Below are 25,732 nucleotides of genomic sequence, written 5' to 3'. Positions count from 1 at the left end.
GGGGAGCGCCCTCGGCACCGCGCGGTCACTCGCGCACCGCCACCCGGTCCCGCGGGCTGGTGACAGCCCAGTCACATCCCCGCCCCCGCGGGGCGCGCCGAGCCACCCAGGGATGCCGCGGTCCCGCCACGGCAGCCGCGGAGGCCCGGAGGTGGCCCCCGGTGTCACCCCCGCACCGAGGGGATGGTCACACACGGACCCCAGACCGCCACCGCCACGCGCAGCCCTGAGGGGGTCGAAATCCCCAGGGAGGGTCAAAGGCCGCATCCCCCGCGTCCCCAGCCGGGGGTGGGCTGTGGGGCCGCGCCGCCCTCCGGCCCGCGGGCGGCCGGGGCGCGCCGCGCTGCGCAGCCGCCGTGCCCGGGAGCCGCGGCGGGCGGAGGTAAGGCGGGCGCGGGGCGCCACACCCGGACGGGCACCGGGACACCCCCAGGCCGCTCCTCGGGGCCGCCGCAGGGAAAGCGAAAGCAAAAGGGCGGTGATGGTGATGGTGGAGGCGGCGGCGGCGGGAAGGGGCGGGCAGGGGTTCCCGCGGCGCGGCTCGACTCGGCTCGATGCGATTGGATTCGCTCCTCCCCTCAGCGCCGAGGCGGAGCGGGGCGGTGGCGGCGGGCGGGCGATCGGGCGGGCTCAGCGCGCCCCCATGGCCCTGGCGCCGGGTCAGCGGGCACGGTAGCAGCCTCCGACTGTCGCCGCGGGTGACTCAGAGCTGCCCGGGCAGGGTGGGCTGGAGATGCGCCTCTCCGCCGGGCTCCGGGCAGCCGCGGGAGACTGACTGAGCCACAAAGAAGTTTCCCCGGCGGCGGCGGCGCGGCGCTCCCTCATGCACGCCTCCGGCCGCCGGTCCTGGAGCGCTGCTCGGCAGGCGCCCGGCGCCGACCCCGCCATGGAGCCCCGCGCGGGGCTGCACAGCAGCCCGGAGCTCAGCCGGGCCAAGCGGCTGACCGTGGGGGAGCTCTGCTCCCTCTTCGAGGCTCGCTGCGCCGCCGTCGCCGCCGCCGCCGCTCGTCAGCTGCCCGACCGGCCGAAGAGGGGCTGCCGACCCCCGAACGGGGTTCTGCCGCCCGTCATCCCCCGGCTCACCGTCACCGCCGAGGAGAGCGAGGAGGCGCAGGGCAGCCCCCAGGCGCGGCCGGCGCGGCCGGAGGGCGGCGGGCTGAGGACGGGCAGCTCGCTGCACCTGCAGTCCCGCCGGCTGTCCAACTCCTCGGTCTCCTCCACCGGCTCCTCGTCCCTCCTGGAGGACTCGGAGGACGACGTGCTGAGCGACACGGAGTGTAGGAGCCAGGGCATCGTGCACTTGGAGCACGGCGAGGACACCAGCCAGGTAGGGGTGTGCGGTTCGCCCGGGACGCGCTGCCCCCTGGCCGGGCAGCTGGGCGCCTGCCGGCTCCTCTGGGGCCAGCAGATGCTCCCGCTTGGAGTGAGGTTTCCGTGACCCAACTCCAGGAAAGCTCCGTGAAACTCCTGTCCTGGGCTGGCAGCAGTGTGCTGCTGTGCCTGTTGGAAAAGCGCTTCTGCACGTGGGCTCCTCAAAAACCCGGCCAGGTGTGCGCTGTTTCTTTCTGCTGTGGAGTTGTACTTTACGTCCCAAGAATATGAGGAGATGTTTTTTGATCATAAGTGGGTTGTTTTTTTCTTTTTTTTTCCAGTCTCCTGTGTCAGATGCTCAAAAAAAAAAATTACCAGGCATTTCCCAGCAGGTATTTTTTGTCTCTTTCAGTCCTCGAGTCTGTGGTTGTCAATTTTTGAGCCACTTCTTGCTGTGAGCATGACAGGAGATGGGGAGGGGCTTGGAATGGATAGAATGCATGCTTTTGTCCATTCTGGCAGCAACACATTCTTCTCAGTAAATCCCCTCTGTAATTTGGCAGCTTTCATCCATGAAGTGTATTTTTAAAGGCATACAGTTAGTTGCTTTTTCATACTCTTTGATGTATATTTCCCTGACTCCATATAGCGTGCTTCTCAGGCTTTTGTACCTGAAAAATGTAGCTTTAGTGAATTACCCCTCCCACCTTCATTGACACTGCTGCTTAAATTGTTGTTCTACTGCCAACTCATTGGTGCTGAATTGTTTTCAAGCAGAACATATGCTTTGATAAAAAAGGTATAAAGAAGAAGTAATGCAACTTGTAGGTGATACCTCCAGCTGGACTTTTCTCATGGTAATTGTGGGTTTACTGCTTTAGAGGACACATAGTACAGGAACTAAAATGCTGTGCACAATATTGGTTTTGTTTGCATCAACTTGTGGCCTGATTTTGGAAGAGGAAAAAAAGGGTTTTGTATTTTGTAATTTTGAGTATAAAGAAACCTGTAATAATACTACTTAGCTTGTACTTTTGATTCTGAGATAGCATCTGGTTTGCACAAAAAAAAATCACTGTTGTTTTGCTTTCTTTTCTAAAAGACATGCTATGCAATTTTGTGAAAGTAGCAGGAGAACAGAAATTAAAGATAATAAAAGGCCATGGGATCATTTGACTCATTATCCCTGCTATGGCAGTATGTGTGCAGCAAGAGTTAAGTGATGATGCTTCAGCAGTAAGAGAACTCTGAGATGGCATCGTGGTAGCTGGTTAAACTCTGTGAATATAGGCTGAAGCAAAACTGATTCTTCAGATGAGAAGCTGTGCTACGTCAAAGCTTATGCTTCTGGTTCTCTGAAGTCATTGGTACTGAATGCAATATTGAGACCTAAATGATTGGGGCTGTATCTTCCCTGTAGGCTGACATGCATGTATCATGTGAGTGCTACCACTTTCTTGTAGGAAGTCTTTATAGTCACCTTTTAATTACAAGAAAATAGAATATTAAAAGAAGAAGATCTCTAACACTGATTTATAGATACAGTAAAAATATCCATATTAGAAATGTTTTAAACTCTGAGAGACCATCCTCTTCACTTAGGTGTGTGGGAAAATGAGAACTTTGACAGTATTATAATAATTCAGTTTTTGAAAAAGTTTTTGCAGTTTTCCAAAGTTTAGTGCAGCTGCAGGACTGTTTAATTCCTCCTTGGTAAAGTAAGTATTCCCTCAACTCAAGTGAAATACTTGATGTTTTAAAAGGCTGAGTTATGTTTCCATACCTGCAGTGTAGAGAAAGATGGGGCAAACTGTGCCCAGGAGCTTGCATTCTGGCTGATTTTCTTTATCTCATTATCCCTTCTGTGGCAAGTCGTTAAACCCGAGCAGGGACTGTACCTAGGACTCTAAACCAGCAGAACTTCATGGCACTACCTGATACCAAGAGCTCGAATCCCAGGAATCTGCTGTTTCTCCTGTGGTCAGGTGCACTGCCCTTCATCTCAGGTGGCCACGCATTTGCTCACCAATACCTGGAGGCATCCAGGACAGTTCTTGTGGTTGATGTCTTTTGGTACTGGACAATGCTGTCCAGTCATTTCCTCAGCAAAACAGTGACCTCATACGGTGCCAAAGTTGGAGTCTATGCTTTGAACCTCTGGGGGTTCAGCTTTACAGGATGCGTCCTTTCAACTCGTAAATCTTGAGGCAGGATGAATGTTTATTTTAGAGTGGAAGGCTTTGGGTTCAAGGCACGCACATGCAAGTGAAAGTAACTACAAATTTTAGGATAACTTATGGAATGGTTTTATATTTTTAAGATTTTATTTAGAGGCAATTTGAAACATTTTGTTTATATTTATTGTTTCCAGTGTATTTTAATAGGTGAAGGCTTGTTCTAAGAGTAGAACACAAAGCATAGAGACTTTTCTGAAGGAAACTGGAATCAGAGGTGGGTCAAAATTTCTGTTTCCTAATTCATGGGAAATTTTGACATTTTAAAATTTCTCTTGTATTGGGGAATTCCCTGAGACTTTTGTCTGGAAATGGTGGAAGTTAATTTGGAGCCTGGCGCCTTATGATTAAACTGAGACCAATGCTCAGAGAACTGCTGGGTTGTCAAGCCTACCAGGCTCCCCAGTGCCTACCAGGGACCTTGGAAACTTGCCCAGGTCTTCAACTGTGGGAGTAGAAGTTCTGATAATGTTCATGTTATCAGAGCTTCAAGGCTTCCATCTGGAGACCCAGGAACTTGAGACCTAAGCTGAAGAAGGCCCTCCCAGGCCTCTCTACTGTTGATCTGGGGATCACGACCCAGCTGAGTCTGAAATATTGTGGGCTCTCAAGCTACCTGTGCAGGACTGTGTGTGAGATGGGAAGCTGGGGAGCCTCTGTGTCCAGGGCTTGCTGCCCTGGAGTTCTCAGGCTGTAAATCCCAGGATGGTATGCCTGAGAGTGCTGTCTCTGACTGTATTCCTTGGAGGAAAGTTCTCCTTGGTAGTTCACTTGGCAAAAAACTTTCCAAGAGGATGAGTGATTCAGTGAAGTATTTCACAGAGCATTTGGGGTTGGATGGATTGACACATCATGATGATGTTAAATTTTTGTTTCTTCTTGAGCACAGTACGTGGGCATGTCCCTGGAGTGCTGGGGGCAGTGAATACCTTGGGGCCGATGGTGACAGTGCGGTCCCCGCCTGGCTCCGCTGGGACTGTTTGCATCTGGGCAGGCCCACCTCTGAGAGCAGCTCAGTGGGTGGTGTTCCAGTTTCTCTGCATAAGTTATTCACGCCATTTTGCAGTAATTAGCAGAGGCTTTGAATTGGGCTGTCCTGGTTTTCCTGAAAGAAGACCCTTCCAACAGTGAAGGGATGGAAGTATGAGAGAAGCCTGTTCTGCTGTGCTGTTTGTTCAACTTGGAGTTTGTGAAAACCAATGGTGCAAAGCTGTGATAATGGAAACTGCATAATGACATATTTGGAGCTTTGTAACTCTTGGCAGTAACTTAAAAGAAGAAATATTGGTTATTTTTTGAATAGCCAATTGACAGAATAGATTTTACCCTATGGCAAAACCTAACATTCCTGCATTTAAATGGGGAGCATACTTTTGTAGCCTTGCTTCGTGCCCTTGGGAGGTGTATATACACAGCTGAATCTTGCAGTGAAAACACCAGTGGTGCCTTTATAGTAATGGAGAGGATACAAGAGTTATGTATTTTTGTCTTCATTCTGTGAATGAGCAGTTTTAAGAAGTATGAAGTCTGGTTAGCACCTTCTTTGTTGGGACAGAGACTTTAAAGAGTGGTTTTCACAGAGAATAAAAACCATGATAATGTACAGCAGCCTCTAGTCCTCTTTATGGGAGAATGTTATTTACTAGATAGAAACATGCCAAATAAATCTACTCATTTTCATAGCTGTGACCTGTCATTCCAAATTCCTAGAACTGTAACCATGAGAACAGCTGACAGTTTGCTAGAGAGAAAGCAGTTCAGTTCTTGCCTGCAGTGATACCAGTCCAGAAACTTTGGGGGATATTTATTGGTGAAGTGCTTTTGGTTTGTTTTCACTGATCTTCTTAATTGTATTTTTCATATCATCAAGTACCTTAAGATGGACAAATGTATAGAAAGGCACACACACTTAATAGCTAACCAACTAAATAAATTAATAAATACAGGATGAAAGTTTTAACTACTTTGGCTCAGGGGTGGGTTACATAAGCTAATGCAGTAGAATATAATTGTTATTTTTAAATGAAGAATAGGAATGACGGGATGACATAAGTAAGACTGTTAATGGGATTTTAGCCTACTCTCCAAAGGAAAGAAAGCTTGTGTAATCACTCTATCAATTCAATTTCAACTGCTTTAGTAGGTTTCAGCCAAATTTGGCAGTGGCATAGACATCTCAAAGTTTCTTCAAGAGCTCTTTAAAGTTTCAGTAAGGTCAGAATGGGTGGAAGAGAGGAAACCGAAATAAGTGCATACTTTTTCTTCTCTGGGGAGAAGGTGCTAGGGGAGATAAACAGTTATCTTCTGTTTCACTTGTTGACTGGAAAATTGCCATGTGCATACTGGCTAGTCCCTAGTGCTTCCATGCTGGATCCAGCTGCAGCAGGTAGTGTCTCCTGTCCTGAGGGTGGTTAGGAGAAGGTGTGGGAGGGATCGTACAGTGCTGTGGGCTGGCGAGGTTAGGGAATGTGGAAGGTGCTAGTTGAGGCACAGGGTGAAAGGGAGGAGTTTTGAGGAGGTGTGGAAATGTTAGGGAGGTTGGAGGGCTTTTGGAACAAGTTTATAGAGGACAGTGACAAGCTGTAGATACTCAGATAAGGGTGCAGGACAGTAGATACCAGTCAAGTAGAAACTAAGCTCTCTAGTGTTCTGCTCACGAAACAGCTGCTTTTGATGGAATACATTTCATGCTGCTAAAACCATGCATATTTATAATGACAGTAGCAAATACTGAAATCTTCCTATTGTATACTGAACAAATTTGAGGCGAACAGCAGTAATGTTCCATGCTTGCACAGTACTTGGAACAAAACTGAACTGAGAGCCATCTCTCAGTTTGAGGATGAATTCTTCACCACTGTACATTGCAGTGGTGGAGTATATCAAACCATCAGCAGTATCAGGTCTAATGGTGACTTTTTATTAGTAGTGTGGATTCTTGTCTGTAAGGAAATTACTTAGCTGCTCCCAAATCAGGTGAGAGAGAGGCAATTAAATGCCTTATCAGATAAATGTTTCTAATCCTGGGTATGTCTGAAATGGTGACTTAGACATTACAAGGTTCTTCTCTTCTGAATCAATTTCGCTCTGATCGTTTTCATTTTTCATATGTTAAAGGACATGTTGTTTGGGCATAAGTGTAAAGTTGTAAGAACTCTGTGCTAACTTTTTCCTTATGGACCTGCTGTGTTGGGTGGGTTGCAGAAGTTTCTCTGTATGCCCACTTTTATAGTTCAAACTTCCTTATAATGCTTGTTTCAGCTGGAAAGGTGAGGAAAAAGTAACAGCAGCTCCTCATCATTGGGTGATGCATATTTAAAGAGGCCATACCCAAGTGTATTTTTCTCAAACTATCATTGACTCAGCAGATTTATTGGTGAAAACCCATGCCAGTCTTAAAAGGAGTAAGGGTAATGGTTGGAGCAATAGTTTGGAAATTTTGCATGTCTGTATATTTTTGGGTTCTGACCCTGTTAGGCTGGTTTGATTAGAGTGAATATTTTTTAACTGGTTTATTTGATTACCATGCGTAATTAGTGTGGTAGTTAACATAATCAAAAATTACCTCAACTTACATCTAAAATTTATTATAAGTTGAATATGTTAAAGTGAATTGGTTTGATTAAATGCTCACAATGTGACGCAATTTAATGTTGGAAGCTGAGAATGCACATTGTATTTATGTGGTAAATAGCTGTTTTGTTTAGCAGTGGCTGAGAAAAAACTAAGGATCATCATATGGCATTTTGTAGTGATTATCTATAAAATGTAGTGGTAGAAAAAGTAATGTTAACCTTATACATCTTGGAAGGAAAAGGTGATCTTATGTACAGCAGCAGTCAAGTCTATCTCTCTTCTTCCTTCACAGTCAGGGTAGTTCTTGCAGAGAAAGGGGGATGAGGCAGAGAAAATTGGCTTGTCAGTCCATGTTAATTTGGATCTTGCATAGCGTAGGTTTAAATGGAATTTTTAAGTGCTCTTCTCTACCAAGAGAGCTTCATCTCAAAAGCTCACAAATTAGCAAATGGCCTGACACTGGATGAACAGTGTGGTGGTGGTGTTTCCGATGGTGGTGTATTGGTGTATTGTTTCCAATGCTTAACTAATTCATTCCTGTCAGTAATGGAGAATGCTTTCTGGGATAACACATAACCAGCAGCATTTGGGTGGATTTTTGTACTGATGAATGATGAACTCCTCACAAGGATGAAATCTTTTACATTCCAAAACATGTAGGTGTGAGACAGATTCTATAGAAACCTACCCTGAGCCCATCAGGCCTGGCTATTGTTGCTTGTTAGGAAATCTTCTATTCCTTGGCAAGCTTGGGAAGAAGTCAGCCAAAGACAAATCAACAGCTCATTTGAAGCAGTGATCGTAGACTTGACATGATCCAGATTTAGAGCTTGGGACAGACTCTCCAAGCCAGTTGGTGACTATAGCAAGCAGAACACAGACACTGCTTTGTGAGAGCTTGGCATTAACCCAGAATCCAGGAGCACTCCAATTTACAGGCTGAAATATCCAAGTAAGGTGACGCAGTGATGCAAACACTTTAAACTATTTACCTCAGCCCACTATTACCAGGTTTATTTTACTCACATTCAGCTTCAGTCTGCCATTCTTATTCAGCCTTCTGGCCTCATCTGTACATGAGCTGCATTCTAACAGAGGTGTGGTTACAGGTGATAAAGAATATGTATAGAAACATGTTTAGTCTGGGTGTCATTGGTACTGAAATGTGTCTGATTCATCCAGAGGATTAACAGGAAGCTGGATTGTTGCAGAATGGTATGAGTTAGTTAGTGGGAATGGCACAGTTCACTTGGGATCTATCAGCAGAAACTGCTTCATACAACTTCATGTGTACTTCGTATAACTTTATTGTGATAAGAATAATGTCTCTTGATAAATTGCATTGAACACTGCTTAGAGAGAGAAGATCTTTGTTTTCAGTGATGGTAGAAAATTATCATTCATTATCAATATAACTGATTTTTTATCTCCTGATCTCTGCCACATCCTAGCATAAAGTGATCCAGTCTTAGTTACAGCTGCATTCACTACTCTGAGCTGCTACAGAGAACACAGCTTTCTTTGTGTCTCAGCTCTTTTCAAGCAGCTCCATATAGCTGAGAACACTGCAGCAGTTCTTTCTAGTGATGTTCACTCAAGACAGCACTATTTTCTGTGCTCTACTTTGTTTGCTTCCTGTGGTGGAGTGCTGAATCAAATGCAGGCTTCTACTTCTCACCTTTGAGGTGCTGGTGCTAGTCGAAGTCTGTGTGTTGTGGGCACACACGAGATTGATGGAGCTCAGCTGTGAGGGATGTGTTCAGCCATCCCACTCCAGGCGCAGGAGGTGAGCTTGAGGAGGCTCAGCTGTGCATGAGGCAGCTGTGAATTGGGTTTTCCCATACAAGAAGGCATTTCTCACCAACCAGCCCGCGCTGGCTCACTCTGCAGCACGTGCTTTGGAAATGGAGGGAGCACCGTTGCCATATGTCAAGACCTTCCACTACTGGAACCTCTTCAAGTGCTCTGAAATCACCATCTCTGCTGAAAATCTTCAGAGATTTGGAAGCATCTGGCACAGATCTGAGCATGTGGCACAGGTAGTGGTACTGTCATGCGCTTTCAAATGACCAGTGTTATGGGTACACATAGTGCAAAGGGCAGCTGCAAGGTTCTAATGCAGGCTACTTAAGAGCAAAACTTTGGAGGTGAGGTGAGAGGGTTGTAATAGCTTCAGGTTATGTACCATCAGACAGAAGGGGAGTGACTGACAGGGATTGGGAAGGCTGCTGGAAATGCATGGGGAAGAGCAAAACTTAATAGGCAAGCTTGAATTTTAAAGCTTTATTGCTTTAAAATTCAAGGAAAATACATTCTCAAAAAAAAAAAAGCAGGAGAACATGTGACAACTATATTAAGAAATCATCAGTCAAACATTGAAAGTATATGTAATGAAAGAACTCACGTGCCTGCCTGTTAATGTTCTACTGTCTTTCATTACATGTAGGCATAGCACTTGATGCAACGAATTCATGACTTTCAATAGTTCTATATTTTCAGTCAACTCAAAGGATAAGTTACAGTTCCACAGTGACTGATGTCATGTATTGCAGAACCTCTGTTTATTCACAGATAGCTCTGCAGCAGATCACAGAAGGGAAAGGAAAGGCTGACTTCCCAATTTAATGCTGCTGAATGCTGATGTGGAGAGCTGTTGCCTTTCACACTTTCACAGTCCCTCTTTGCCTGGGAAGAGACTAGGGAAGTTATTTATGGAGACTTTCACCATGGCAAATAACTGTATGTTTTTCATTCTCCTTTTGACTAACTTGAGAGTGAGGTTTACTAGCAGAAACACTGAACATTTGTACATGCAGCCAAAGTTAATGGGAGCTGTTCTACAACAGTATTCTACAGTATTGTATAACTGGGTATTAGGAAAAGCAAAGGTTGACATCTCAGTTTAAGCTTTCAAAATTAGTTGCACTTTTCACATTAACCTATCTTTCCTTCAGTATTTTTCTTTAGAAGATATGAATAAAGCTCTTCATTTAACAGGTTGTGAGAACAAATTCACTAACATTTGGAAAACAGTGTACTGCTGCTGTAATGGGTGTCTTTAAGTTTGTACCGAAAACTCCAATTCTGAAAATTTCTAACTTCTGAGTACTCAGTTTTGCATTTAAGGCATTATTAAAGTTCTAGCTCAAATGCAGTTCTGGATCTGAACGTGTTCCAGGAGAGGAAGGTGCTGACATCTGGCAGTGATGTTTCACCTCCCTCCATTCCCAAAGTGCGCGCTGCGGAACGAGGCGGCGCCGCCGGGTCCGGGTGAGGTGGCCGTGCTAGAGAGGGCACTCACAGCAGGGCTGTGCTTGGAGAGGCTCCTCAGGCACTGTGATAGTTCCTCTCTGGTGTGGGGAAAACCTAGTTCACAGCTGCCTGGTGCACAGCTGAGCCTTCTCAAGCTCCCCTCCTGTGTGTGGCTGAACACATCCCTCACAGCTGAGCTACGTTGGTCCCTTGTTTGTGCTGTGCCCAACAGTCTCCACAGAAGGTAATTAAGTACTAATGAGAGTCTACTGCAAATTAATTTGAGGTTCTTACAATTTGCCAGGCTTTGTCAGATTGACTTCTGCTCCTCACATTGCTTGCTCCTGAAAGCACTTCTCTTCCTAGATTTCAGGTTCCTTCCTCAAAATTCAAGGCTAAAAAGCTTTTCAGAGGATTCACTAGAAATTTTGTAGTGGGGTCAATATGAATCTTTTTCTAGCCTTGGAAACAGCTCAAGTTTTTGTTAGAGTTGTTCAATCTGAAGCAAACCAAAGAGTTTTAGCTCTTTTTTGAGGTGGTTAACTTAGAGCAAATCACCAGAGAATGAAACACATATAAAGAATTCTTGTGCTTTGCTGGTTGTGCAGGAAATCTGGGTTTTGGGACCCTGGTCTTCTGAAAGAGGCAGAGCTAGAGAAGGCTGTATGGCCTTTGTGCTCTTCTCCATCATTGTATGCTTATGTGATGCAGCAGAAAGGATAAAAATCTGTGTGAGCAGTGTTTTTGCATGCAGATCAGCTGTTATCTTGTGCAGGGTTTGAGTGGGTTGTTGGCTAAGTGCACTTGACCTGAATATTCTAGTAATGATAAGCTCTGCTTGGTGTGGGCTCCCTCTGCCACCCATGTATGGTCTGTAGGGATGGCGTCACCGACCCCACAAAGGGTCAGCTTTGTTCAGAGAAAAATATAATGTGCAGAAACTAACAAACCTTCCTACGCTTCAGCTCTCACTTTTCATCGTGCAAAATGCTGAGTATCAGAATTTTGAGCTGATAATTTGATACATTTTGTATTGTCTTGCTCTGTGGCATTTAAATAAGGAACTTTTTTGCCTTCTTTGTACCAACCCAGAAGGAATAAGCAATTAAATCCTGAGGTACTCATTTCAGGACAGATCCTGACGTTCTGTTGAAAAACCTATAAAAGGGTTTTAAAGTGGAGACTCCTGACTTTCAGGTGCTTGGGTTTGGGCACTAATCAGGCCCCTATAAGGGTTTCATGAGTTGTTTTCCCAAAACTTATAGCAAGACCACAGAAAATTACTTGCTTTCAGCAAAGACACCAAGAAAGGGAGCAAGTCATGAGCTCTGTAACAGTCCAGTCATAGTTAATCACTATGCCAACAGTCTCCAAGTCATTTTCCAGTAATAGGACTGGCTGATGTCCTGATTATGATTTCTCATTCCAATATTAAAACTAGAGTGACAGATAATTAATCATCTGTCTTCTGTCCCTGTTTATCCATTGGGATTTTCCATATCATCTCTAGAAATATGTTCTCTTCCATTGCTATAGTTCTGTGTCTTGATCCTAGTCTGCCTTTTCAGTCCTCTGATTTTACAGGAAACAATCCTGTCTGGGACTATAGGATGAATATAGCCGAATCACCAATATTCTTTTTACATTGCATTCTTTAAGAAAAAGACTAGATGGGCAGCAAAATCAGTCTTGTCTTGTGAAATAATTTCTCTGCGTGGCCTGTTCCCCTTTGTCCAGTGTAGGTCATCATCCATCTGCAGAGGACATTTCAAATGTCTGTCTTCTTTGTTGAGCCCTGGTAAATTGATATTGGTCCCTCTTGGGTTTTGCTACCTATGTCCAATGTGGCACAGAAGGGCTGCTTGCTCCGTATATCAGGAGGCTGGTGTAGGTGGTTGTGCAAGATACGGGAGTGTGGCTTGCAGTTCTGTTGCTAGGAGCCAAGAGTATGAAGTTCTTTGAAGTTTTATGGGGGTTTTTAAATCTCTTTTACCATCAGATAATAATTTTGGTAGATAAATGGTCCTTATAAATTACACCGTCTTTACTTTATTTTTAGGTGAGTTTGCATCTTAATAATTGGCAGTTGATGTTTATGCTTCTACAAAGGTGGGATCTCCAGTATCCTGGTGGTGAACACAAGTTTACCTTCCGGGCAGAGGAAGCATGCTCCATAAAACACATTTGCTATTGTTCAAACACCCACAACTCTTCAGGAAGACAGATGCCTTGTTTCAGTTTCAGTCTTTAGTTGAGTCACTCATGCTTATGTAAGGTTTGAATTTGATTCTCTTTCTTAAGGCTACATTATGGAAATTAAAATCTTAAATAACCCCTTGTCTCTGGGTCTAGCTGCTACTGATACAGAGGAGGAATTCAACTCACTTCTCTTACGTTGTTCTGTTAACAGAAATTACCTTTTGATCCTGTAGTTTTGCTCAAGGGAAGAAATCATCTTTTCTCTGTATTCCTTACATAGTTCTTAGGGCTGACTTGGGGAAGGAAGAGTTTCTCTAATCTTAGGTTTGTGTCAAAAACAAACCTTGTAAGCCTCTTTCTCCAATGGGGTAAGGTGAAGAGTCCTCATTTCCATAGAATTACAGGTTTCTTAATCATTGCCATATTCCATTAATAGGAGAATGGGTTTTTGTTTGGTTGGGGTTGTTATTTTTTTTGTTTGTTTATTTCAAAATCCTTTCAACAGAGTGGTTTGGAATAATCTCAGGGTTATACTGTGTTGAAGCTTGGAGTTATTAACGTGGTTGAAGGATGTGGCTTTCCCCTAGGTAAACACCGCACCCCGCTCAGCAGCAGTGCCTGTTGCATGTTGACACTTGCATTCCATTGCCAGGGGTGGGCCCTGTTTGAACAGTGCAGTGCATTGCAGGTGAGGCAATAACTCCTTATGCTTCCTTAGAGCATAATGGCAGAGGCAGTTCAGAGGAGACAAGGCAGGAGAGGTGGAGTACTGGACTTTGTCTTGTGATTGATGGAAGGGCAGTTGGCAAACTGCTACTAGTATACGTGTGGCCTGTTTTTTACATGACATATTTTTAGACTCTCATAATCCTTTTCACTTAACACTGAATTACTGCTTATTTGAGTACTTGACTGTCTTATTTGAGTGCCTCTAATTTAGTTTACAAGCACTAATTACTTAAATTATTCAACAGCGTTCTGAGGTAGAGTTGTTACAACCTGCAGCTGTGGGAACTGGAGCAGAGAAAGGGCACATATCTGGACCTAGATTCCATATTGAAGCAGTGACATTAGCTCACATCTTTTGCGAGTGTCTGACAGTTTAGGATGTTAGATGCTGAATTATCTTGGTGGGAAAGAAAAGTTATGTAAAAATGTTTTAAAAATCAATATCGGTCAGTAACCTCTCTATATGTATGTAGATATATATACGCAGCAACCTTAATTCTGTCCTTGTGCTTCCTATCCTTTCCTATAGAAAAATTAATTACAGTACAATGGTCTTCCACTGTTACATTTCTCAAAGGCAGAATCTCAAAGTTGTGTGGGATGCAGTTTCTGGGGCTGTTAGGTGAGGATGTGCTGAAAGCAGGGTCAGCTTTCAACATGTGCCCACTAACCCAAACTGCTGGGGGTAGGAAGAGAGGGATCTTTGACCAACTAGTAGAAAACAGTTTTGCAGTTCCTGTTGGATGGTAGTGGTTTCTGGCAAGTAGGAAAGTGTAAGAAAGGATAAGCATTAAAATTTTCTCTCTTTGTTCAGACTGGAGATTCTGCTGTGGCCTCTGAGTGAGTGGGCTGTTGAAGCAGTGGTGTGCCTAGCCCTGAGCTGCTGGGCAGGCGGGATGGAGCTGTGTCTGCAGGTAACAGACTGCACCGCCATTGCAAATGAGATGAAGCACGTGCTCAGCTTCCTTCCCAGGTTCACTCAGGGGAGATTAGTTTATTGAAGTTATTTCGTGGCTTCTTGCCAGAACACACTCTCCCTTGATGTTACACAGAAACCACACCTGGTTTAAACTGATTGGCACTTGTAGAACATTTGGATTTGAGGTCATGCACAGTTCACAAATGGCAAGTTTGTGCCTTAACAAGTTGGGATTATGTTTTAGGCTAAACCTATTTATTGGTCTATGCACAGAGAAATGTGGATCTGTTTGGGTTTTAAGTATTTCCAAATATTCATCCTGTTTGGACCTGATAATTCTGTGTCCTACCTGATAGGATGTTTGGCTTATTTTATCATGTAAAGAGTGTTGTCTTTCTAGATGTCCCCTTCTCATGACTGGAGATGTCAGTCAGTGACCCATGAGATGTGGAAGACGGGCAGAGAACTATCAAATTTCTAGACTGTTCCTGAATATTTAAACTGCAGTTGTTTTGGAGGTTAAGAAAGATTTCTTTCCTTCTGCCACACCATCTGCTAAAGTGATGTTTGATTTACCACATATCTGTTCTGGGTGATGGACAGCCTGAATAAATCTTGAATGTTTGGGCTCTGAGTCAACTTTCCTATAGTGAGGAACTTTCCGTTTACTTCTTGGATAGTAACATTTCAGTTTCCAGCAAGACTGATGTTCTGGCAGAATCCTGGTAGTGGCAGAATGTCATTGTTTCACCTTTCCTGTGCTCAGGAGGGACAGTAGCAGAGCTCCATCCTGTTAGAGACCCAGGGTCTTTCAGAGCAGACCACAAGCTGTGAAAGTAGGGATAATAGCCATATTTAATGCCTGCTATGGAAGGCAGACAGTTTAGCATCCCTTAGAACAGAAATCATTTATTCTTGTTGAATTAAAATATGTTTTTCAATCAACAGTATCAGCTTTTACAATATATCTGTGAGATAAATGAAGGAAACCCTTGTGACAATGCACCTTTGAAGCCATCTAACTTTATTATTTTGTATTTTGTCCTGGGAATAATGTAGGGGTTGCAGATATTTCAACTGGTAATAACCAGAAACAAAATGCTGATACAGATCCCTGCAGAATAGTCAGCAGATTGTGGCTCTTGGTGCTCTTTGCAGGAGGGCAGGCAAGGGTTTTGCTTCTTTGTAGTTCATTTTCCTCTGCTTTAGAGGGGAACTGATCCTGAACTGTACAAGTAGAATCCAGCTATGGGGTGGGACAAGGGATTTTGTTCTCCTAGTAACTGAGTCTGATACTGACCATCCATTTCTCTTACCTTCACTTCTTCCTTTAGTCCAGACATAATGAACACCCAGCAGGCTTACCACGCATCCTAAAGAGTAGCAAAACCAAATTATGTGTGCATCTCACTGCATGGTGAGGCACCACAGGGGAGAAAACACAGGAACCTGAGGCTTCTGACTTGTAGTGTTGTTTCTGCTTATTGCATTAAGTGTTTCTCATGACTCCGAAGATTTAGCCCAGCCCATCCTGAGTGCAGCACAAACAGGAAATGGAAACCCTGCAGTCAGAGGATCCACCTGCCAAATGTTGGTTGAGCAGCTGTGGCCCTCACCCATGGCTGAGTGCAAAGCCAGACGCATCAAAGGCTAAGAACAGGCTAAGCACTGTTTCTTGTCTAAGGCTGGAGGCTGGAGGGTGAAAGAGAGGGAGGGAGGGAGAGTTGAAGGTGTGTTCACAGTTTGCCTGGCAGTCTGATGAGAGGTGCTGATCAGGAGGCTGCTTGTGTAGCATGCAAACTGCTGCTCTTTAGGAGTGCATGTGCTCCCTTGCTGTTGATTATCAGTCTTACAGCTCCAGCTGGCACTCCTACATCACGGGAAGATCAACTGTGTGACAAAGCAGGGAGTGTTAAGTTCCCTTGGGAACTTAGATGCCGGGATGGTCAGAGCTGCCAAGGCATCCAGTAGGTGAAGACGGCTCGGGGATATCCATGACCAGGGGTGCGGTTACGCTGTATTCCTTGAGCAACAGCTGACGGCATTTGAAGTAACACAGCTTTCCTGGCAGAAGGATTTGCTGTGATTTGGCCAAATTATCAGTTGGCATTGATTGGCATAGATCTCGGTGTGAAGAGTGATGCTGTTGGCTGTCAGGGCACAGTCTGAAGCCGATGCTCGCAGCTCTGCACTCTGGAGCAGGCTGTCCAGACGTCACTTCTATCACAGCACGGCATTCTGGCCCCAGATAGCTTTTGGTCTAGCCATAAAAACTGACTCCTCTGTGGATCAGTGTTTGGTGCTTGAGGAACCTGTTTGCTGCCCAGGACTAGGAGAAGGTGAAATGTGGTAATAAAGGGGCTGAGTTGCTGTGGGAGCCTTAGCCGACCTTGGGAGCTGAATTAAGTGTTGCACTCAGAAGCTCAGTGATAAAGGTTTGTGTGAGGGTTCACTCACATACATTTGGGGAGCATTCTCCTACTTAACTTGCTCTTTCACCTCCCACCCATTGAGATCTTTGTCTCAATTTGTGATTCATGTCTGATTCAGCCAAGTGGGTAGTAGACTTGGCAGCAAGAATCTCCTGAGCTTGAGGATTCCAGGCCCAAGAGCATAGAAACTGGCTGCTGAAAGTATAAAGTGCCTTATATGATAAATTCAGGGATTTGCTGTCATTGTTTGGGGCATTTTCGTTTTAGCTATGGGAAAATCTTGCACCTTGCTTCCCTACACAGAACCTTTGTGGGTATTTCAGTTATATTTCTCCCAACAAATATGGTAAAAATGTCATGTATGCCTCACTTGCTCCGTGTCTTGTAGGGTGTTCTAAGTTTTCTTCAAATACCAGATGATCCCAAGCCTAGGACTTGTTATAGTCTGGATAATTATAAAAAAAGTAATGGACTTTTGATCATCTGCAATCAAAGTCTTTTATTATCTGCTTTATGTATTTTAAAAGTGTGCATGAATGTGTATGTATATATTATTAGAAGAAACATGGAGGTTAATTATATTTTACTTACGTTTGGTATAAAAATGTCAGCAGGTTCAGGATCTGGGTCTGACCCAGATGACAGCCTGCCTGTTTCATATCTGCAAAGACAACTATACTGAGCCTCAAACTGAAAGAACTCAAAACCAGAATCCCTTGACAGGCAAATTTTGTGACTGTAACCGGAAAGATACTGTGTTGCTCAGCAACTCTCACTATCTTCTTAATTTTATTTTTCTTATATAACATCACTGAGATCCTCAGTTCTCTCCATGAGGTGAAACCATATGGTGAACTGTCCCAGAGCTATACTCCTTGAGAAAATGAAATCCCTAATAACCATTGAAGCTGGCTGCTGGGAAGCTGCACCCATGGAACAGTCTTTGGTTTGGGGGAAGCTGTGCTGATAACAGCTTGTCTTGGTAGAGTATTGTGATTTTGACAAAGCAGTAGATGCTTTGCTTAAGTGTTATGTGGTTATTTTTTTGGTAGATTGTAATTCTAGTACTGTTGTTATTGACTGCATTCACACAGAGAAAGAAGCAGATCTAATTACTCAGTGATTAAATTAGGCCAGTAATTTTCTCGGTTTTGATTTGCTCAAAATTATTTCTCATGGAAGCTTTTTATAGTAGGGGCAGGTATTGACTGTGTTGAAACAGATGAAAAGAAAGTTTTGTTTCGGCTGGGTTTAGTCCATTAAAATAATATGGTTAATGGCTTTAGACCTGCGTATAAGTTCTTTACTGGTGTAGGTCCAATATGTCAGGTCAAAGCCAGTTCAAATAAAGTGGCAGACAGTAGTGAAGGCAGAGAACAAATATATTATTTAAATTTTCTAAATTATTTAAATAATTAAATTAAATGGCATAAATAATTAGGAAAACAAATTAGCTTTCAAACTGGTTTCAGTTTTAATAAATTATGGTAAATAAAGCAGTCAAGGGTTTTGTAAATAAAATTAAGTCAGAGGTTTTAGAAAACATTTTAAGTAATTGTATCTACTATAAAAAGTAAAATTGGAGGCCAAAAAGGCCAATGGTATCCTGGAACATTAGGAAGAGCATTGCCAGCAGGTCTAGGGAAGTGATTTGACCCTTCTACTTAGCCCTTGTGAGGCTGCATCAGGGCTCCTCAGTACAAGGGAGACATGGAGCTCCTGGAGCAGGTCCAGAGAAGGGCTTGGAAGAGAATTAGGAGACTGAAGCAACTCTTATGAGGAAAGGCTGAGGAAGCTGGACCTGTTCAGCCTCAAAAAGAGAAAAATGAGAGGGGACCTCATCAGTGTCTATCAGTGTCTGTCAGAGGAGAGAGCCAGACTCTGGTGGTGTCAAGCAATAGGACAAGAGGCAGTGAGCAGAAACTGAAGCACAGGAAGTTCCACCTGAATAGGAAGTAGAACTTCTGCAGGTGGCCAAGCACTGGAACAGGTTGCCCAGAAAGGTTGTGAAGCCTCCTTCACTGGAGATAGTCAAGAACCATCTGGGTGCAATCCTGTGCCACGTACTCTAGAATAGCCCTGCTTGGGCAGAGAGGTTCGACCAAATGACCCACTGTGGTCCCTTCCAACCTGACCCATTCTGTGAAGCAATAATAAAATTGTAAAAGATACAGAGTTTAAAAGAAACAGTTATGAACAGAAAGTGACCAGCTGCCACACTGATACTTAAGACACCTGTGTGAGTAATATCGTGGACCTCCTGAGGATTTGTTGTGTCGCTCAGAGTAATATATGTGCTAGAGTGTGACCAGGAAGGACAACCAGAGGGACAAAACAGCCAACCCAGCAGAAAGGTGAGCCACTGGAGAATGACTAATACTGTGCCTGGATAAGTCATAACTGATACCCACTTTAGTAATTCTTGGTGTTATTTTTGGGGCTGCTCGTAGAAGGCAGTTCCAGCCATTGACTGGTCTGATGAGTTCCCAGACACTTTTTACTTTTCCAGACACTCTTGCTGTGGTTACTGTGCCCCAAAAGAGGCCAACGCTCATCACCTTCTCACGGGCCCGCTGCTCACTGGGTTGGCCAAGATCCCTGGGCAAGGGGTTGCTCAGTGCTCCTGCATTTTGGGCACATGGCTCTTACAGGATTGTTCTGAAATGCACATAGTAACTTTTTGATAATTACAGTTTTCTGTACTCCTTACAAGTCCCTGTGGAGGAACTTTGTTCCTTTCAGGAGTTGGTGAGACACTGAGTAGGCAGTGGCAACCAGCATTACAGATAAGATTTCAGCCCCCATGTCCCAGAGTGGCAGAATTTAGCCTAAGTGATGTAAAGACTTTAAGAGAACAGTAGATCATGATGACTGACAATTAAGTACTCTTTCTTAAAGCCTTCTAGGAAAAAAAAAAAGGGATTGCTAAAAAAATGTCTCATTATCCTTTTGTTTCTTGCTGTCATGATAGCTTTCTTATGGAGGCTTTGTACTAGTGTGCAAAAACAAAAAAAAAAAAAAAAGACAACAGAATCTTGGGTAAAGAAATGGCTGAAATTTACCCAGTAAAATGATTAAAGGGTCATTGTTTACAATAGCCCAGCAGAATTTCCATGATGATTTACCAGCTCAGGCAAGAAACTACACCTCCACTCTGCTGCTGATGGAATCATGGATATTTTTAAAAACCCTGTTGATTTATATTGAGTTTTAGTGTTCTTTTGTTCTTCAACTCATTATAGTATCAAGTAATATGCTAGAATTATGAAAGCTGAATTACTTCATTTTTCTGAAGAAAACGTTTTTCTTATTCCCCCAACGCTTCCTAATTTAGATGTGACTGATGTGTAATTGCTGAAAAGTCCTAAGTGAAACAAATTCTTTTGTATGTTACCTGTTTGTCGTTTCTTGCCTATGGGTGGTTACATATGTTTCAGATGTTCACAGAACTGAGATATTGTTTCATTTTTACCCTTAAATAAGTGAGAGATTCTATTTATTTTTCCATAGAACAGCAGAGGAATGTTCAGGTCCCTATCCACTGTTGCCTTTAGGAATTAGAGTGGCTCTCCTGTTCCTGAGGGATTCAGCATATGCTCAGAGAGATGCTAGGTGTTCTGTACTGCCTGAAAAACAACAACAGCAACTAAAAAAGCTCCATCCAGTTCAGGGAGTTTGCACTAATCTCTTCAGTGAGCTTGCTTATTAGGATGTTGCAGCTCTTGTCCAGCAGTGATGGGAGGGTTTCAGGAAAGCCTGGTAGTTCTTATTCTTGTCAACAGTGGAGTCTGAGGCCAAACTCCTTCAAACGGATGAAATACCTCCCAGAGGGTTCAGTGGATTTTCATCAGGCAGGTCCTCTGGTGTATTTGTGCAGGCTCATCATGGCTGTTTTTCTGCACACTGGTTGCATGCTTACCATGAGAAAAGGCCTGGAGAGAGGTGTGCTCACACAAACCAGTGGTGCTCGGTTACCGCTGCTCTTTGCTCTCCCGTAATGGATAGACACGATGGCAGCAGCCACCTTTATCCAGGATAGAATAGCTGGGGAATACCTCACCTATGCATCTTGTCTGCATATGCACTGAGCAGGTCTCCACATCTGCTGCATGGATATGTGCTCCTCTTCAGAGCTGTGCTCCAAATTTAGGAAAGTGAGTCAAGAGAGTAATCCAGGTAGCAGACCAGATACCAAGCCACAGTTCTTTTGCATGTACTGTGGCTGCATTGTGTGAATTGCTTCTCCCATTCTCTTCCCTGAAATTTTGTCTGTTTTCTGCCAGGGGCACACTTGCCATGGCACAGACTGTCACATAGTCTGCCCCATTGGCAGAAAACTTGCTTTTCCCACTTTAGTACCCCACTCTCTTTATTGCTCAGTGGGGTTTATATCATGTGTCAATTAAAGTTCACATCGAGTAAATTACTGAGTCTAAGAATGTTAATATTTTTCAGGTTTGCTTCTTGACTCTTTTGGAATGCCTTTCTTCTTACTGTTGGAAAATTCTTGAGCATATTGAGGCATATAGAACAGTATCAGTGATGTCAGTTCAGACAATCCTGAATACAATATGCAATACAGATACAATACAGAGATACCTGAGTTTCATGTGGGAATCTAGAAGAAGTGAAATGTTGGAGAAACCCAGGCAGAGCAAAAAATCAAGGAGGACTGAGCAGGAATCTAGAAGAAACAGGGTCAGAGGGAGATAAGGCTGCAAATACAGATGGGCAGTGGTAGAAGCCCTCTTTGCCATTGCAGCATAAAGCAGTGATTTGAAAAGCACATAATGCCGTTGCTAACAAAGAAGAAGAGATCTTGCTTTAGAAATAGAAGTGAGAATGATTCCTCCTACAGCCAGCACACAAAGTTTTCATCTTCCCACTCACACCACTGCTCTACCAGCATGCAGCCCTGCTTGCATCCTGGCAATTTGTACCCTGGGTTGAGTGAGCTGGGAGACTAGAAATTGAGGTAGAGGAAAGTGAAACTGCTGAACCCCTGCTGATGGCAACACTCCCTACAGGACGGGTCTGAAGGCAATCCTTTCCCTCCTAGCTTGAGCCTTCTACTTTCCTTATCTTGAGGGGGAGGAGAGGTTTGTGAAGAGATTATTTATAATTAAAAAAGGTAAATAAAAATTGTCAGTGTCTATTTATTGGATGAGTAGCTTAAACATCCTTATCCAAGGCAGCCGTAATCTAAGCAGCCAAAGTCCACTTGAGCTAGGGCTGAATTTGGCCCATTGTTTCTCCTTCACGCCCACAGTACAAATAAAAGCTTCAGCTTCTTAGCATTTGGTGGGAGGGAGGAGGCAGGAGAGCCACTGGAGTGTGATGTTGCATTGACAGTTGATGTGCATTCGTTGAGAATCTGTGCTTCTCGTTACTGATGCGTGTAGCAGTATGACAAGCCACTGGGAGACAGGATGCAGTTTGTCAGGAGAGGAACATTATGATGTGTGGGGGGTCTTTATGACAGAGTTGTGGAGCAATGTTGACTTCTGATTAAGGGATGGGGAAAAACTAGTGTTGCCCTGAAAACTGGTCTGGAATCTTAAAAAACTAAATCTTTGGCAGGAGCTACATTCAAAAAGTAAATTTTTTTTACTTCATAACAATGGTTTTTTTTCAACTATTGTTTAAATAACTCGAGGCTCTGTCCTTCTGAAGTAGAAACAGCACAGTAGCCTGAAGAGCTTCTACTATCGGTGAAATCTCACAAATGAACTACACAACAATAATTTCTTTGCTACTTGAAAAACTTTCCTCCAGAAGGAGGCTATGGACATGTTTAAGTGGTGTACAAGAGTCTCTCTCATCCTCACAGAACAGCAGTTGGGTCTGCAATAGACACAAGTCGCTGTTCAGCACTGCAAGGCTGCAGTTTGGAGCAGCTTAAGGCAAATTTTAAGAAATATGAAATCGAAATAATGTAGCATATGAAGAAGTTAGTTATGAAATTAGAGTTTACCTAGAGCTAGTAACATCTGTGGAGTTTTAGTAAGTGCAGCTGAGTCTTCATAATTCTCAAACATCCAGGATTTTCTCTGGATGCTTCTTCTCACTGGCGTAATATGTTTTCAAAAGTATCATTGATGCATGGGGCACATATCTGACTAAGAGTGAATTAATTTCAGCTTGAACTCCATTAAAACCCAAAGTTTAATGGATAGAAGCAATCTCATTTCAGAGTAAGTATGCTCATGTGGCAATTACATTGTTAAGTCTGTTTAATTCGAAGCGTTACTTAAAACTTTCTTGTGAAGGCAAATCCTTAAAAAAAATCCTTGTGTCTGTGGGATCATATATGGTCTTGATGCATTCTAAGGTAACTGCAGGTTTTTCCCTCACATGGTGACCAGTGTTGCTGGAGGGTACCTTATAACAGATGTTGTGTAAGTTAATAAGTTTGGGGAGGTGTGGCCAGCTCGGAGAGTGATCTGGAGAGCAACATTTTGCCTGTGTGTCATTGCCTGCAATTTCACATTTTCTGTTTTACACTTAGAGTAGAAGACAATAAAAATTAGGTATCCTAAGCACCTAAATATTTAGATCCATATCCATCCTGGAGAAGACACAGTTGTTTTGAATGTGTATTTTCCAGTTGGTGAGCAAGCACCTAAACTTGTTTTCAGTGACATTAATACCTCCCATTGATTTTGGTGATTTCCAATTGGGACATTGATAAACATTTCTCTAAGTGCAGCCTGATCCCCAGCTACACCTGATCTCAGCAAAACCCCCTCAGCTCTAAACTGTCATGCCATAAGTATAATGCAGTTCCATTTTTCTTCTCCAGCAGGGTGTTGTGTTCTAGTGGTAGAAGAACTGCTCCTGCTCTCCTTGTTTGTAAAGCACTTTGGGATCCCTCCAAGTGTAACATGAACGTTGGTGGGCTGTAGTTCTCTCCCATCTGGGTTTCAGTTCCAGAGCATGAGACTTTTTCACTTTCTGCTTTCTTTTTTTCTTTCCTCTTGCCTTTGTGACAGAGCACCCAGCTGCTCTTTGTGAGCAGCTGTTCTGTTTCCCTGTCTGCCTGCAGCGGTACCCAGACAGCTGCAGCCAAAGGTTGCCAGAGCAATGCCCAGCTTTGTTAAAAAGTAACAGGATTGGGAAAGAGGGGAGGGAGTAGGAAAATTCATGACCTGGAGTAGATTCTACAGCACGCCAATGGGTGCTGAGGGACCTGGGTGAGCTCCGTGTCCGACTACAGATGCGCTTTCTATGCAGGTGTCCCAGTAGGATTTACCTGCTGACCCGGGGAAAGCTGCTAATCATGAGGTGATGCTGAAGTTCTCTGGGAAAGGAAGTGTTGCTGACAGTGACAAGCAGCTTATGTGCATGTCTCATGGAAACTTAAATGTGCGTATGTGTGCATGTGTGTGTTCGTTCAGCATCTGCTGTCCACATACTGTGTGACTCACACACGGAGGGCGAGGTGTGGCTAAGAACAGGCCTGTGACGTGCAGTATGACTCTTTTTTCCTCCTTATAGGCAGCTTTCTTGTGCATGGCAAGGCATTATCTTTATTTGTCCATTCTTGGGTTTGTGTGCATATTTTTCCAACAATGATGATAGTGTTTGTTTTGTGGTTCCACCTTGGAGCACTTACACGTTAGTGAGGAGCAATTCAATGTGCATGAAGCTATGTAATACATTTGTAGCGTGTCAGGATTTCAGCTTTTGCCCAACTTAAGATTTCTTTTCTTTTCCAGAAAAAGGCATGGCATACAATTAAAACCATGGTTAACTTACCAGTCATCAGCCCCTTCAAGAAACGCTACTCATGGGTGCAGCTGGCTGGGCATACAGGTGAGAGGGGTACCTTCAGTGTGTTTGTCTCTGGAGTGAGGATGACTGCAGCATGAGGAACAGTCTTTCTCTGTTTCCTTCCTTCAGGTAAAAAGGAAGCAGGAAATATCACACAAATCTGTGACCTAAAACATATTTCAATTGTGGTGTGGATAGGGAAGTGGGAGTGATATACCTGAGTAATGAGATCAGCAGGGAAGCAATGGTCAGACTCTGGAGAAGGGCCAGGCTTGTAAGGTGGTATGTGTAAAATACTTGTTAGAGGGAAACAAGAGGTTGGGGAGCTAAAGCCCTAATCAGTCTGGTGCTGTTGGTTGTGGTATGGGATAAGTAGCCAGTAGTTAGTTCTCTAGGGAGAAGGATTACTGTCCATGCCTGTTGTGCTTCAGCCCTGGAAAGGACAGTGTTTCTAATACCACTCCAAACCCCTCATCTGAATGTAGGTCCTTGGGTGGGAAACAAATGGGAAAATTGCCTTGCTGACCACGTGTTTGCATTGTGAGTTTGTCATTGTTCACTGTATGAGTGCAAGGAGCAGCTCAGTTGGTTGATTCTAGTCTTGTGTCTGTAAAAATTGGTAGGTCTGCTCTTGGTGGAGGCTTAGTTTCTTTTGTAAGGCAAAAAAACAACAAAGAGAAGTCATCGGGTTTGTGTCTCTCGTGCTTCATATAATTCCTGTGCAGTGCTGGTGGGGGTTTATTAGTACACATGTGGGCAGGCACCCACGCTGCATCGTGCTGTAATGCAGTATGTGAACCACCTCTGTGTATGCTGATGCCCTAATATGGAGCACTTCAAAGCTGTGCTGAGATATTTACTGAGCCCTAGAAATTGAGTAGCTGCATTTTACACTGTGTTATTGTTGGGTCTGATTTGTATCACACAAAGTACCAAGATGACCCAGTCTTAACGCAGTTTTTGTCACAGAAGTGTGGAGTTGACTTCATCTGTGTGGAGTGATGCCCTGGTCATGTAATCATAACCCTTCTGGAGACTTGTATAGTGGAAGAGGAGAGTTAAGAGTTTAATAGAAGCTGATTAGGAGAGATACTGTTCCAGTTTCCTTTTAGCAGTGTTCTGTGGTTGGGTTTACTCCATCCTTTCTGCAGCTGTTCTTCTCTGATATGACTGTTTCTGAACTAGAACCTGGGCTGTTACCAGCCTTGCCCTTTTGCTGAGGCAGTGCCTGTTCTAGGATTTGTCAGAGAAGAAGCAGTTTGCAATGGCTGAAGGACCCCGCTGTGGTAAAGGTTGAGTGTTATCCC

The 25,732-nt window shown here is 44.0% G+C and overlaps 1 protein-coding gene across 7 annotated transcripts in view; it reads left to right on the top strand.

Annotated features, from left to right (window-relative positions):
* The first annotated feature begins 515 nt into the window (after positions 1 to 515).
* Positions 516 to 25,732, top strand: part of ITPKA (inositol-trisphosphate 3-kinase A) — a 40,353-nt gene continuing 15,136 nt past the window's right edge. For 6 of the 7 annotated variants that reach the window (XR_005954530.1, XR_005954529.1, XR_005954531.1 and 3 more), the window contains exons 1-3: positions 516 to 1,327; positions 1,653 to 1,703; positions 24,371 to 24,467. Coding sequence is in view for 2 of the 7 variants with exons in the window: in XM_041459738.1 (XP_041315672.1) it covers positions 824 to 1,327; positions 1,653 to 1,703; positions 24,371 to 24,467 (652 nt within the window). In the remaining 5 variants the exon portion in view is untranslated. The remainder of the gene's footprint in view (positions 1,328 to 1,652; positions 1,704 to 24,370; positions 24,468 to 25,732) is intronic. The other variant, XM_041459739.1, reaches the window with a different exon arrangement.

Source organism: Pyrgilauda ruficollis, unplaced genomic scaffold (assembly GCF_017590135.1).
Source record: "Pyrgilauda ruficollis isolate IOZ18807 unplaced genomic scaffold, ASM1759013v1 scaffold14, whole genome shotgun sequence".
NCBI classification, from domain to species: domain Eukaryota; kingdom Metazoa; phylum Chordata; class Aves; order Passeriformes; family Passeridae; genus Pyrgilauda; species Pyrgilauda ruficollis.
This window is presented reverse-complemented; position numbering and strand designations above follow the sequence as displayed.